General features: G+C 31.8%; 2 protein-coding genes across 3 annotated transcripts; one reads left to right on the forward strand and one right to left on the reverse strand.

The window, feature by feature from the left end:
* Positions 1 to 3,170: 3,170 nt before the first annotated feature.
* On the forward strand, positions 3,171 to 4,552 carry LOC124934437 (probable LRR receptor-like serine/threonine-protein kinase At4g36180). The gene has a single exon (XM_047474971.1). The coding sequence runs from the start codon at positions 3,285 to 3,287 to the stop codon at positions 4,545 to 4,547; it is 1,263 nt and encodes a 420-aa protein (XP_047330927.1). The 5' UTR covers positions 3,171 to 3,284; the 3' UTR covers positions 4,548 to 4,552.
* A 3,490-nt stretch (positions 4,553 to 8,042) lies between these two features.
* Positions 8,043 to 14,538, reverse strand: LOC124935839 (transmembrane and coiled-coil domain-containing protein 4-like). 2 transcript variants are annotated; one of them, XM_047476272.1, is made up of 13 exons: positions 14,176 to 14,538; positions 13,535 to 13,616; positions 12,903 to 13,394; positions 12,103 to 12,265; positions 11,824 to 11,976; positions 11,502 to 11,599; positions 11,291 to 11,382; positions 9,784 to 9,854; positions 9,420 to 9,555; positions 8,796 to 8,855; positions 8,648 to 8,730; positions 8,360 to 8,565; positions 8,043 to 8,293 (listed from the first exon to the last, which is right to left on the reverse strand). In XM_047476272.1, the coding sequence occupies exons 1-13, from the start codon at positions 14,391 to 14,393 to the stop codon at positions 8,156 to 8,158; spliced, it is 1,992 nt and encodes a 663-aa protein (XP_047332228.1). In that variant the 5' UTR covers positions 14,394 to 14,538; the 3' UTR covers positions 8,043 to 8,155. The 2 variants fall into 2 exon arrangements, with proteins under 2 accessions (XP_047332228.1, XP_047332229.1); XM_047476273.1 differs by lacking the exon at positions 8,043 to 8,293 and having other exon boundaries at positions 8,425 to 8,565; positions 8,648 to 8,713.
* Between the last annotated feature and the right edge of the window lie 169 nt (positions 14,539 to 14,707).

Below are 14,707 nucleotides of genomic sequence, written 5' to 3' on the forward strand. Positions count from 1 at the left end.
ATTAAACTACTTCCACCTTCACCTACCAAAGAAATAAAAACACTTTTTTTATGTGAATTGGGTTGAAATAATGTGCCACTCAATCTCAACCTAAAAAATCTTGATATATATCATATAGGTTCTTGATCAATTGAAAAAGTTCAATGTTACAAAAAAATTTAAGTACATGTGAGCCAAATAGAGAGTCTTGAGATTAATAAATATCATATGACCAATCCACTTCACTAGTGGTCAGTTATGTAAACAAAAGTTTTTACATGTATGTTTAGTTGGTTTATTTAATTAATTCAACATAATCTTATATCATTTCTCTCTATTATATTTATCATTCAATACATTAATTAAAATATTAAAATATTTTATATTTTTAATTATTATTTTTAATTTTATCACTATATAATAATATCGTTGTCTTTTATAAAAAAGTTCACCGCCTCTTTAAATTATCACAATGATTACTTTTTAAATAACTCATGTTATTTAAAATAACTTCAATTTCGAACCAACCATTTAAATGTGCTCACTTGTAATTTTTAAGTGGATTTAAATGTGCTCACTTGTAATTTTTAAGTGGAAATGATGTTTTAGAGTGAGGTAACTCTAAGGTGATTTTCAAAATAAATACAAAACATATTTAAATAAAGATAAAATTATATTTATAATATTTTAAAATATTGTATTAAATTGAATAATAATAATAAAGGATAATATATTTGTACTATATAATTAAACATCACAACATTATTAGTTCGATCTATATTATAATATATTATTTATTTGTACATATATAATATACTTCACCTAATGTGTTTTAATAAAGTGTGATGATAGTATAAATACATTTATTTTATTTGTATATTATGTATATATAAAAAAATAATATAATACCTCAATAACTAAACTAACTAGCTCAAGTGCAAAATTAATTTATAAGATATCAAAAATTACAGTTTAATTCTCATTTTGAGTGTAATGTTTGATTCTTACATTAAAAACAAAAAATATTTAATGCTTATAACAAAATTAGTAAATTATTATTATTTATACAAATTTATTTTTATTAAATATATAACTTTACCTTGCTGTCTATGCCCGATTCAATTATGATTATTTAAATTATTCATTTCAATAATATCATTTCATTCTTCATATCATTTGTCATCTCATTTAGTTCATTAACCAACATATTAAAATATTTTATATTTTAAATTATTATTTTATATATTAATAATTTTTAAATTTTTTATAAAAAATAAAATATTATTTTCTTAAAATATTCACAATCATTACTTTTTAAATAATTTTTTTTTTTTTAAAACCCATTCATCTGATATTGTTCTTATCCATTATTTTCTTATTATAAGATAAAAGCAATTATGAACCTTTACTACCATTATATTCCAAAGTTGAACAAAATATTTGGTCTTCCATGAAAAATAAGCATAAGTGTTTGTTTTCAAAATCACCCTTTGTTTATTAAAATAATTATTAAATATTTAGTTAAAAAATATTTAAAATTATAATGAAAATAAAAATAAAAAATCTCGTGACTTAAGAGATAGGGATTGAGAAAGTTGAAAAGGACCGAAGATTTGGCTTACATCAGCATCATAATTATTTAGACCAATCTATCCATTTTCTACTTTTTTTACTTGTGATGTCATTAACATCTTTCTATTTTTATTTTTTTATTATTTCATTCACTTTAATGTCTTGTTTGATTCACAAATACCAGCAATATATTTTAAATCAAATATGTGAAAATTGATAACATATATATTTATTCAAATTTAAAATCATTATTCAACCACAATTTCATCTGTAAACTTTTGAATTAATGATCTCACTCAATAATTACATTTTTTCAAAAGAAACAAATATATATTTTAAATAAACTCAGTTAGACTAATATTTTATATTAATTTTTTTAAATAATAATTTTAGGAAATTAATATTACTTCTATCATCGTAATTTTCATTTAACAAAAATGTTCATGGTTAATAATAGATTCTTAGTCATTTAATATTATATTTTATAATAAAACTATAATTAATTATATATATTCTAATGAAAGCTATACTGAATAAAAACCTACTTTACAAAAATTGAACCAAAAATAACATATTAAAATATTTAATTAATTATATTATTTTTTTTTAATTTAATTACAAAACTATTTTATTCTATCATATATTTCAATATACGTACTAGTTAAATAAGAAATACAAATATAATTTTTTCCTCAAATTTCGGGGTGGACTATACTCATAAAATAATTAATGATATTCACTCTATTATACTGAGTTCTTGAGAAAGTTGTTGGAAAAAAATTGATCGGTTATACAATATGCTTAAAATTTTTAATAAATAATTTCGATTATTTATTGATGTACTATTCCACTCTAAAGTAATCGTGAAATATTCCATAATCGTAGAAGTATAATGTTTATAGTTCATATGATTATTATTATAATTAGCATGTATCCTGTGCAAATGTACGAGTAATAATATTAAAAAATCGAGAAAAAAATATTACAGTAAAAATGTTTATGGACGGGTCAACCTACAATCCAACCCAAATATTCATTTACTCTCACATATATCCAAATTAACTACAGTTCTCGACCCGGTAATCTGGACACTTTAAAAATTAAGTATCATTATATATATAGATTAGTTAGTTAAAAAGTTGAACTTATATTGTTAAAATGTTCCACCACGTTCATCAAATTTGGTGTTAAATTTAAAATATAAAGTGTTATTAGCTTAGTTAGTTAAAAGGTTATACTTGTTTTGTTATGTTGCAAGTTCAAAACCTACCAATAACATTTTTAAATTTATTTTTAACCGTTTTAAGTTTATGGGCGGGTCAAACCCACGATCCGATCCAAGTATCCATTTACTCTCACATATATACTTTAAAAATTAAACATCATTATATATCACTATTTACTCTCACATATATACTTTAAAAATTAAGCATCATTATATATAGATATTTTTTAGATTCGTTTTTTTCCGAAAGTTGTTAAGAGTTAATCGTCATTTTCGAGAATCTACACACTCTTTAATTTATTTAGATTTCAAAACCTAGATTTCAAAACCAAACGAGCATTAGGAGGTATCTGACACCACCACCACCATCCGTGAGATCACTCATCAAAAAGACTGTTCATAACAGACATATCTTCTCTCCTTCTTCTTCTTCATCATCTCTCTTTCTCTCTCATTAAACCTCCATTTCTACTCAAATTCAGAGCTTAAATCTATCAATTCCAAACAAATGGGTAATTTCTTTCTTCTACATTCTCTCATTCTCCTATCTTTCACAACCCATTTCTCCCAATCCATCATAACCCACTGGCAAGACATTCAATCATTAAAAGAACTCAAAAACTCAATTCAACCCAACTCTCTCACTCCCGGTTCCTGTCTTTCTTCATGGAATTTCTCATTCGATCCCTGTCAAAATCTCTTCTCCGACAAATTCACCTGCGGTTTCCGTTGCGACATCATCATCTCCGGCGAAACCCGAATCACAGAAATCTCCCTAGACCAAGCAGGTTACTCAGGTTCAATCTCCAATATTTCATGGAACTTTCCATACCTTCAAATTCTAGACCTTTCAAATAATCTCTTCTGGGGACCCATTCCTGATTCCCTATCAAACCTAACCAATCTCAAACGAATCACATTCTCTCATAATTTTCTATCCGGGTCGCCGCCGATCTCACTTGTTACTCTCTATTCTCTTGAAGAACTTTACCTCGATAACAACAATCTCAAGGGAATATTTCCTCAACCAGCTCTCAACGGTCTCATGAATTTAAAAAGGCTCGAAATTCAAGGGAATCAACTCAACGGAAACTTCCCAAATCTGGGTCAACTTTTGAATCTCACATTCATTGATGCAAGTGATAACTCCATCTCCGGCGAAGTTAACCCGGAAAATCTTCCTCTATCGTTGATTGAACTCTCAATGAGAAACAACCATCTCGTCGGAACTATTCCGGCTGTTTTTCCGGTGACTTTACAAGTACTTGATTTAAGTCATAACAATTTATCCGGGTCGGTTCCCTCTACTTTATTCAACCACCCGAATCTCCAACAGGTTACACTTTCATTCAATCAATTGAATTCAATCCAAGACCCGGGTTATTCGGGTCGGGGAAGTGGGTTGATTGCGGTTGATCTGAGTAATAACCGAATCAGAGGATTCTTGCCGGCGTTCATGGGATTAATGCCCAAGCTATCGGCTTTGTCAATGGAGAATAATTTGTTATCGGGTTTGATTCCGACCCAATATGCTTTAAAAGCGGTTTATCCGGGTAATGGGTTGGAACCGTTTGAGAGGTTGTTATTGGGTGGGAATTATTTGTTCGGACCTATTCCGGGTCCTTTGATGAAGGTTAAAGATCCGGGTTCGGTGACGGTTAAGTTGGCCGGAAACTGCTTGTACCGGTGTCCGGTCAATTTGTTTTTTTGTGAAGGAGGGGAACAGAAGTCTTTAATGGAGTGTAAGAGCTTTAATCATGTGATTCCGTGATGAAGATGACGTGTCAATACTGTATTGGCTACTGTGGTGACGTGTCAATGGTAAGTTGGATTCTATGCTGACGTGTCAACTTGATAAAAATGAATTATTTGTATGTAGGTTAGTTAGATATTATATTTTATTGCTTATGAAAAAATGTGTGGTTGGTTTTATTATTATTGGGGAATTAATTTTGTGTTTTTGTTGTAGCCTTGTTTTCTAATATTATTATTATTTGAGAGTGTAAGAAGATATGTTTTTTTAAGCAATTAGTTTTTGTTAGTTGAACTTGCAATAAAGTTTCATTTTGATCTAATTTGGAAATGTGGTTTGGGTTTTTGACCAAAAACAAATAAATAAATAATTTATTTAAAATATATATTTTTTAAAATTTTTATTGGAATATTGAGGTTAAATGAAATAATGTTTTAATATATATTTTAATCATGAATATATTAACCATAAATAATTTTATTTTTTTAAGAACGCTAGGTTTCACTTCTTATTTGGAGTACGATTAATTTTCGCGAGTTAAACATATAGTTCGCAAACACACTTAACAATAACATAAAATTTGTCGTTTGATGAGCTCAATCTCAGGGTCCCATGAAGACCGAGAATATTCAACCTCTGATTGCGGCTAGAAAAATGTAATAAGATTGATTCGTTTAACTCAACTCCTAGAGCTTGTTTGAGAAGTGGTTTTTTAAATTTTGTTTGTGTTTTTTTTCAAAAATACCCTTGTTTGATAAAAAGTATGAAAAAATTTGAATTTTATTTATTTTTGACCAAATTACCTTTTATTTTTCTAGCTTTTTATTTAATAATTAATTTATATTAAAAAAAGTAATGGATAATTTTGATATTTTAAAAGATAAATAGATGGATGATATGATGATTGAGTTTTAGAATAAAAACTGAGTTTTATCCAATAACTCATTAATCAAAGAAATCCAGTGATTCAAAATAATAATTTTTCTCTTAATATACTTAAATAGATTTTTTTTTAACAAAAAAAAACATTTTAAAATTAACCACTCATTTCTAAAAATATTATATTCAACTGCCCTAAAATAAAACTAATAGCTAAGTCATTTTCACAAGTTTAACCAAGAAATTGAAGCTCATAAAATTTGAGAATTTAAAATGAACTTTGATACAAAGTTTTTTTTTATTTTTTTCAATTAGAAAATGGATTGGGTAATTATTGCTATTCATTGGGATTGTGAATTTCTTAATGTTCTTTTACCGGAAATTGTGGAACTTTGTGATGATGTGTAATTGATTTTATGTATGGAATTACTATTCTTAATCAATATTTATGGAAGTTATTGCTTTTCTAGTTATGAAGATAAAAAAAGGAAGTTTCAACTACTTTGAATCATTCATGATGAAGATTTCATGTGATCTTGAGATTGTCAATTTAATAATTTGAAAACTTTAAAAAGTTATATAATTTGTTCAAAAAGTTCAAGCTTAATTATAGTTACAAGGACCACTTAAAAACAGAAGAAAATGGCAGTCAAAACAAAAAGTCTTAAAACCACAAGTTATGGCTTATTTGATATATATATTTTATTTAATCCAAGGTTATTAAATATATATATATATATATATATATATATATATATATATATATATATATATATATATATATATATATATATATATATATATATATATGGTGTTAAATTCAAATTAATAGCCTTTGTTATCAAACAATTCAAAATATAATTCATATATAAGAATGGGAAATTACAGAAATTATTTAACCATCCAAATATAAAATTTCCAGCAAAATCAAACTTTCATCAACAAATCAACCCATCTTATAAATTTATTTCATATTTTAACCTATTTAACACTCAACTCTAAAAGTATTTTAATCTTTTTTTCTCTGATCTTAATAAATTTATTTATACTGATTTAATGTTAATTTAATTATAAAAATTTAATTTTGATAGGTTACTTGTATCCTACAAAGATTTTAGCATACCAAAATAATACGTATGATTTTTTTTATTACGAAACTTTCGATACAAATAAAATATTACGGTATACAGTAATAACCCACCCACCCACCCGTATCGGGAAATTTGATGAAATAACCCTCATAAGAGGGTTATTACCATATATAGCATGCCTTTACTAATTTTTTCATTTTTAACCTTTTGCCAAGGCAAAATGTCACTTTTTCCCTTTATTTAAAAAAAAAAATTGATTTTCTTCCTCTCTCTCTTTTCCATTTCCTTCTCCTTTCCCTTCCTCTCTCTCTTTTTAACTTCCCCTACCCCGACCGATCAAGCTGAAAACGACGACGACGAAAAGCCCCTGAAATATCGACGACGTCCTCTCCCCCGAACCCCGACGAGCCCCCGACGACAAATAAGAGCCTCCGACGAGAATCAGAACTCCAGAACGACGAAGGTGAGTTTATCTTCCATGTTTTCCCGTTTCTATCAAAGTTTTCCCGTTTTAGGTTTAGGGTTTTAGTGTTTATTGGCTGACTGAATCGTTTTGGGTTTAAAATGCATATGTCGAAGGCTGTTGCAGGCTGTCGCAGACGAATCCGCATATATCGCAGACGAATGCGCATCTGTCGCAGGCGAAAGATGCGCATTCGTCTGCGACAGATGCGCTTTCGTCTGCGACAGGATCGGGGGCTCAACCTCGGAGTTCGTTGCTTCGGAGAAAACTCACCCTCAACCTCAACCTTCGTTCGTTCTGCTTTTTTCCGTCGTCGGGAGCCGGATAGTCATCGGGGGAGAGGAGAAGAAGAAGAAGATGATGGTGGCTTCGTTCTGAGTTGCTTCGTTGGTTCTTTCGGCTTCGTCGTCGGGGGAGAGGAGAAGAAGATGATGGTGGCTTTGTTGGTTCCTTCAGCTTCGTCGTCGGGAGAGAGGAAAAGAAGAAGATGGTGGTTTGTTGCTTTGTTTCGGAAATATGAAAAGAGGAGAGAGAGGGAAAAAAGAAAAGGAAAGAAAAAGAAAATGTTATTTTTTAATTGAGGGGCAAAAGAGTATTTTCTCATGGGCAAAAGGTTAAATTTGAAAAAATTATTTGGCCTATGCTAAATTTGGAAATAACCCTCTTATGAGGGTTATTTCGTCAAATTCCCCCGTATCCATATCATTCAGTAAATTGAACTTGAGACATAAGCATATAGAAAAACTTAAACTTGAATTTGTCTATTTTACCATTTGAACTAACTTATAAGACTTCTTCATTAACATTATAACAAACTTATTTACACACAAACCCATATCAGTTATAATTTTCCATTTTTTTTTCTCTATTAAATTGGAGGAACAAACATATTAGTACAGACAGTTGTAGGAGCCAATAGAGGGGTATATTTCCAGAAAGTGTGCCCACTTTCACTCTCATTATTACTCACTATTATATATTATTGCTTCTTTCTTTCTATCTGAACCATTCTTCATTTCTCATTTTTTTTCCTTTCTATTGTATAAATTAAAAAAGAATGGATTAATTGAGCACCCTACATGCTCCTCATATACCTCCAAGGAATTATTATGATTATGGGGTACAAGTGACAATAATACAATGTGAATAAAACAGATTAATTTACTCAACTGTCATTCGAAATCTAGATTAAATTAACCTCCTACCGGTTCAACAGCTTTAACGAGGCTTCCGGTTACTGGGTAACACGAATCCAATTCAAGCCGTTCTATTATCTGTTTCGTAGCCCATAGATAAGAAGAATGACCCTCTACCAGATCTGTTACATTCACCTTCACAATACAAAAACAAAATCATAATTATGTATATGTTTCATTATTAATAATAAACTGACTTACATTTTCAATTCCAGGGACCTCTACAGGTTGAATTCCAGCCAATCCTTGAGTAAGCAAGCTGGCACGAAACGCTATCCCAAGCATCCAATCATCTGTCGAGAAACAATTCACAAATCTCCCAGCCACAACCTGTCTAGCTGATGACCAATTTTCATCTCTAAAAGAAATAGGTGCCCCAAGAAGAACAACTCTTTCAACAAGGTCAGCTGCAAAGATCATCAAATTATTCTCTGGGCAAACAGAAAAAGAACAAAAAAGTGAGGGTCCATAGTTTTCGGTTGTTGTTACCCTCTTGTCCAGATTCAGCCAAGAATTGGAGACATTTGAAGATAACTCGAGCTCCGAGTGAAAAACCTATAAGGGTCACAGGCCTAAAACATTTTATCAGCAGTGGCAGTTAATATGCACAATTACACAAGGAAGAGACCTCATCTACCTATCTCCTTGTAATCCTTTCATCAATACTTCTGCTAGCAGTTTTCCCGCCTTATCAGACCTGCACACAAAAATCTCATTACAGCTACAGTAACGCGAATGTCGCATCTTCTGCAGAAACTATTACAGCAAAATACACACAAGATTTCCAGAAATCAATGGAAACTGGAAACAGAAGAAAGAAAAAACATGAAAAAATATCTGCCTGTAGGTTTTGTTTAAATAATTAGTTAATGAATGAGAGTACTCCTTGATAATCATATCATAAAACAAGGATGACCAAGAAATTGTGCCAATGCAAACTAAGGCAGAAAATTGTTTCAAAAAGATAGGATCTTTATGCTTCCATTTCTTGAACATGAAAAAGTCAAGTGTTCCCATTTGGAAACACTTTCTGGAGTTGGATCAAGGTCTGAATTTGGACGAGAAAACAGCTACAAATAAGTTATGTTCTTAAACATTATCTCATCTTAACCAGCATCCTGATGCGATACTTTGACAAAGAAAATGTTTCCAAGAAACTTTATCAATGTTTTATTGTCCAACCAAGACCCGGCTGATGAATGTGATGCATGATTATTTCAACAGAGTAGATTTCCAACATATATTTCTTTTCATCATAAACCTGTCCAAAGAAATCGTCCATTTGCTGTCGATGAAGTCTGTAGCAGCTAGGAGTGTTGCTGGCCATGCCAATGCTGTCACAAGTGAGCTTAATACTGTCATCATGGCTCCTTGCCTCATCAACCCTAATGCTACATCTGCAGAATATAACAACGAAAAATATTGAATTATCATATCCTTTTGGAAAACATAGAGCTTCTTTGATTTTGGATTTTTGAAAGTAGAGTTTAAATTTGAAAATATTAAATAGAATGTTGCCAGGAAAAATGACATCATCTGGTAAAAGTGATTTTTGAGAGAAGTGGTTCTCTTGAAAAGAGAAATCGAAAACAAGCAACTGAAGATATGAGATCCAGATCATGTACTTGAAGTGAGCCAGTCCTGAATGGCAGTGCTTACAGCAATCAGATTCTCAGACTCCCATTGTAGTGCATACCTAAAAAAAGAAGAATTAAGAGTATATATAAGAAGTATGATCACAACAAATTGTCTTCCTAGGAACATGAACGATGCAAGTTTCAACCGCAGTTAACTTTCACAGCATTGAATAAAGGAAATAAGACAATCTTTTGTCTTTCAGCTTTCCACGCTTGTGCATCATCCCTTCTTTCTTCCTTCCTCTTGGATAGTTGTTTGTGTGTAAGAAGTCAATTCAAGTTACAAGTCTTAATTTGTGACGGTTTTGTATATGCAAGCATGAACTTTTCCATGGAAAAAAAGTAAATACAGTCTTCCTCTTTTTGACTTGCAGAATCTAAAAAGGGTTGTTCCCATGGAATATGTAGTTTTGCATCGACTTTCGTAGTGATTAAAATTTTGAAGAAAACAGAAATTTGAGATCATTACGAAAGTCACAAATTAGTGATCAAATTACTTGCTCATTTTGGAGATCATTACAAATAGAAGGCTTGATCCTTTTGGAGGAAGACATGCAGCTCTTGCTACTACTTACTATTCATGCTTTTTGTTCAAAATAAAACAAATAACATTGACATAAACATAAGCAAAAGAACTCAAGGTACTTCAAAAAGAAGATTAAATTTATCCTTTAATTTTTTCAAATCATCAACTAAAATATCCTTACTTTATTCTTTATAAGATTTTAAATATTAGATCAAACAAGCCCCCAACCTTCACATCAAAAGCAATAATGATAATGCACATAATGACTTTCAGTTTCAACCTATTGTTTTCAATCTGCAAGAATGGAATATTAGCATATCTGCAAACGTTAACTGAATCCATTAAGGGCAGCGACGAATCCAGGAATTAGAGTTGGAATGGATTTGAAAAATAATTGGGGTGGATTTAAGAAAATAAAAGGAAAAATATGAATTAAACGAGTGATTGAAGGTGAGTTTTACCATTTTTTTTTTTTGAAAATTAGAAAAACAAATAGTGAATTACATTGAAAAAAATTAGAAATTATGTGGTAATGTCACATTTATGAAGCCACCTGAGCTCTAACATATATTCGCACTTGATTAAGGGGATGAACCAAAAAACGAATTCAAGAAGAAGGAAATGATGCCAGGAAGTGATTCCTTTTTACACTTTTCTCAAATGAGCACCCCTAACACATGATGTCTTTTATTTCGAATTCATGACTACACATGTCATGATTTGTAGAGTACTTGGTTTACTTTCGAATTATAGTAGATAGAACTTTCGCGTTTGATATGGTACTATTGCCTATTGGAATTTTCTGTTATTTCCAAAAGAAGAATTATGTGGATGGATTTTCATAGAAATCACAGATTATATTTAGAAAAGAAAAATCCATAAAAACACAATAAGAGCTTTCCAACACGAGGTTTGTTCATCAAAAACAAAGCTTTCAACATGAGGTAAGGTGGCAAAAAAACGACACACCTTTCCAGCCTATCATTTTGTCCTTCCCAAGGCTTTACGAAGTCCTCCTCCTTAAAAACAAACCCTGAGATAACAATCTCAACCGCAAGTCTCTGTAAGAGAAGACTCATTAGTGTTGAAATTAAAAAACTGATTCACTCATTTAATGGGAAGCCTTATTAACAAAATACATGCTAAGTTTTTGCTTAAAAATAAGATGCTAAAACTTTACCCCTTGGTTCTCGTTCTCTCCAATGACTTTGAACTCAAATTCATCAACACTTCCAATTCTCCTAGCCATTTTAGTCCCGGTAAGTCCAGCTCCAGCAGCTAGTTTTTGTATGAAAATAATTTAATCATGTCAAAGCAAAAGGAATAGAAACTTGAAAAATGCATGTTCAGCAAAAGTCTTTGCATTGCTTACTTTTACAATAAGTATAACACTACTACTATATGCATTTCCAGCTTGTGTACCATATAAAATTGGAGATAATGATATTCAATCAAAAAAAGGATAAAAAATTTGTAAACTATAAATTTAATTATGTACACACCCCCAAATGATGCCGCCACTGCAACAGAACCAGCAACTGTTCCTGCAGCACTTGCAGCTGCTGCAAACCCACTTGCTCCTACCACGGGAATGATAAATCCCAATGTAGGGGCTAAAGCATTTAAACCAGCAGCAATAGCTGGTGCAGCTAAGCCTTCACAGAACAAAATATCAAAATTGGGTTAGATATTATTAACACTTCATCAGGAACATTTTGATAAATGTTGTCAAATCCTATGATTATTTTTAGTACAAACAGTATATTTACAAATGATCATACCACCAGTAATTGCCAATAAAGTGCCACCAGTTATTGCAGCTGCACCTACTATACCCCCATGCTTCCATTTCTTCCAAGTGTCTTCTGATGATCCCTCTTCATCTTTTCCATTCTCTTCCGATAAAGCCATTGCTGAGAAAGCAATCATTGTCTGGATAGCTTCCTACATGACAAGGAAAAAAAATCTCTTTCGGATACTTGAGGGCTTGTTTGATGTGATTTATAATATCCCATCATCAATCACTAATTACATGAAATCATCAGCTAAAATAACAAAATACCCTTATTTTCTTTTTTAGAACATTCTAAAATATCAAATACTTTGGCTTGTCAATTCACCCAAATGAACCGAACAAAATGAGGAAATCCAAAGAACTATAATTTTTTTCAAATAAACAAGGTTTTTTTAATACAAAATGAGTGTAATTTCTTGCTCATGGAATCTATCATGGTACTCTAATATAAGTCAAGTAACAGTCAAGGAGCTAGCAACTACAGGTACTATTCTCACTTGATTTAAGATTAACATATGCAACATACTCTACTAAATTAAAAAAACAGATACTAATGCATAAAGCTTCTATCTCCATCACACATGGAGATATATTTGGATATGATAGGGGATGTAATCGAAATGTTTTGAGGTCTTTTCATTGAATATCCAGTAAGTGCCGGAAAAACAACCATCGGTTCCTTGCTTTTTGTAGTAAGAGTAAAGCAGTTATCAGGAGCTTCTGGATTTCTAAAATATGGCTAATTATCTAAAACCAATTGCATTAGAACTTGGAAGATTAACAAACCATTGTATTCAGCTTGATCTGGAACCATGATGCTAATAGCCGCAATGCAACTCGATGTCGAGAATCGTAGCCCCTTTCATGCCCTGTACTGTTTTTATCTTCATCTGCTGTAGGGGCAAGACAAGCAGATAGAAGCTCATATAGAACAGTCACTTTCCTTTGGCGACTCGGCTGATTTGCCTCCTGTAGAGATTTTTCATCCCCTTTACTGGATTGACTGCCTGCCTCTTCAGTTCTAACCATCTCACAGTTTGAACTAATATCATTACCTTTCAAAACTCCATGTCCTTCATCAGAGCTACATTCTTGGTTGGTTCTATATTTCTGCTGACAGTCATTTTTATACTCTTGATGTCTCTCCAACTCAGATTGCACATCTCTTGTTTTCTCCATAGTTTCCGACATAGCCTCTAACGCTTTTAATAGTTCAAGTTCCGTGTCTTTCATCTCTTGAGAAGTATCATTACTCTCTTCTGAGAGTATACTCAAGAACTGTTTCACATAAAGAAGATGAACAAATACTTTGAATACTTCATTGTTCAAGAAATGTCATTCATTCACCTAGAGGTTGAAAGTTGAAACTGACTAAAAGCTAAAGAACAAAGCATTGTAAATTGTAATCCAGTTCATACCCCTTCTACATAACGCTTAGCAGGAGATGCTTGTGCTGTTTCCTCAAGTCCTGGCCATGATTTACTCGGAATTTCGAGAATTCTGTTCATAAAACAAATGAAATTAAAAATAATACTAAAGGGATACAATTTTGCAATAGAACTATAATTGAGTGATTCCCATATCCTACATGACTGTAATTACATGCTGCAATAATAAACTGGAATTAAAAAATCAAGTTCAATGATTTTTCTCTTAAATTAATGGGAAATTTGACGAAATGACCCTAAAAAGTCCCTTAAATGTGCCGGTTTGGTTTTAGTTGGGCAGATGACTGCTTCAAAATATTTTAACGAAAGTACCCGTCCCCGTAACGCGAAAATACGAAGAAAAACCCTGTGAAAAGTCCAGAACACGCAAAAATACGAAGAAAAATCCTGTGAAAAGTCCAGAACGATCGTGCCTTGTCTTTCGCGTGACGATCGTGCCCTTTGTGTGACGATTTCACGGGCTTTCCTTTCGCGTGATGCCTTTCGCGTTACACGACGGGATAATTTCATAAAAAAAGTATTGAAACGGTCATTTGATCAATTGTGACCAGCGCATTTCATTCAAATTTCCCAAATTAATAGCTGAATCTTAATTATTAGAAGATAAAGACCTGAAAACAGGACGAAGGAGGCCGAAATTCTCATGGACCCAAAGATCAGAACCGTCAGATAGAGAATCACTAGTTTTGACGGGCTCCTCATCTTCCTCATTAGAGATCATGTCAAGCGGATGAAGAGGATGAGTTTGATGAAGCTGAGCCTGATGCAATGCCAGTCCGAGCAATCCTCCGGCAGCGTACCTCTTCGACGGTGCCAACAAAGTCGTCATCGCCTGCAATTTCTCACGATATGAAACAAATTCAAAGGTTTTGAAACAACTTTAGCATGTTAAATTCATTCAATCGGATGATTATAGATCTTCATCCGCTTCAAGACGTCGTCTTCTTCCTTCGTCCCTTTCTCTCTCTAGATCATAACTGTCATCGGACGTTGCAGAAAAGAAGTAAATGACGAAATTACCCTTCCCGGTAAAGTTGAATGACGACGCGCGCTGTGCGCTTGCTATTTACAAATGTGACAGCTGGCACGAAAAAAAAACAAAAGTTGCCGCTAAAATATATTAGGGTATGTTTGGTTTGAATA

This window comes from Impatiens glandulifera, chromosome 4 (genome assembly GCF_907164915.1).
Source record: "Impatiens glandulifera chromosome 4, dImpGla2.1, whole genome shotgun sequence".
Classification (NCBI taxonomy): domain Eukaryota; kingdom Viridiplantae; phylum Streptophyta; class Magnoliopsida; order Ericales; family Balsaminaceae; genus Impatiens; species Impatiens glandulifera.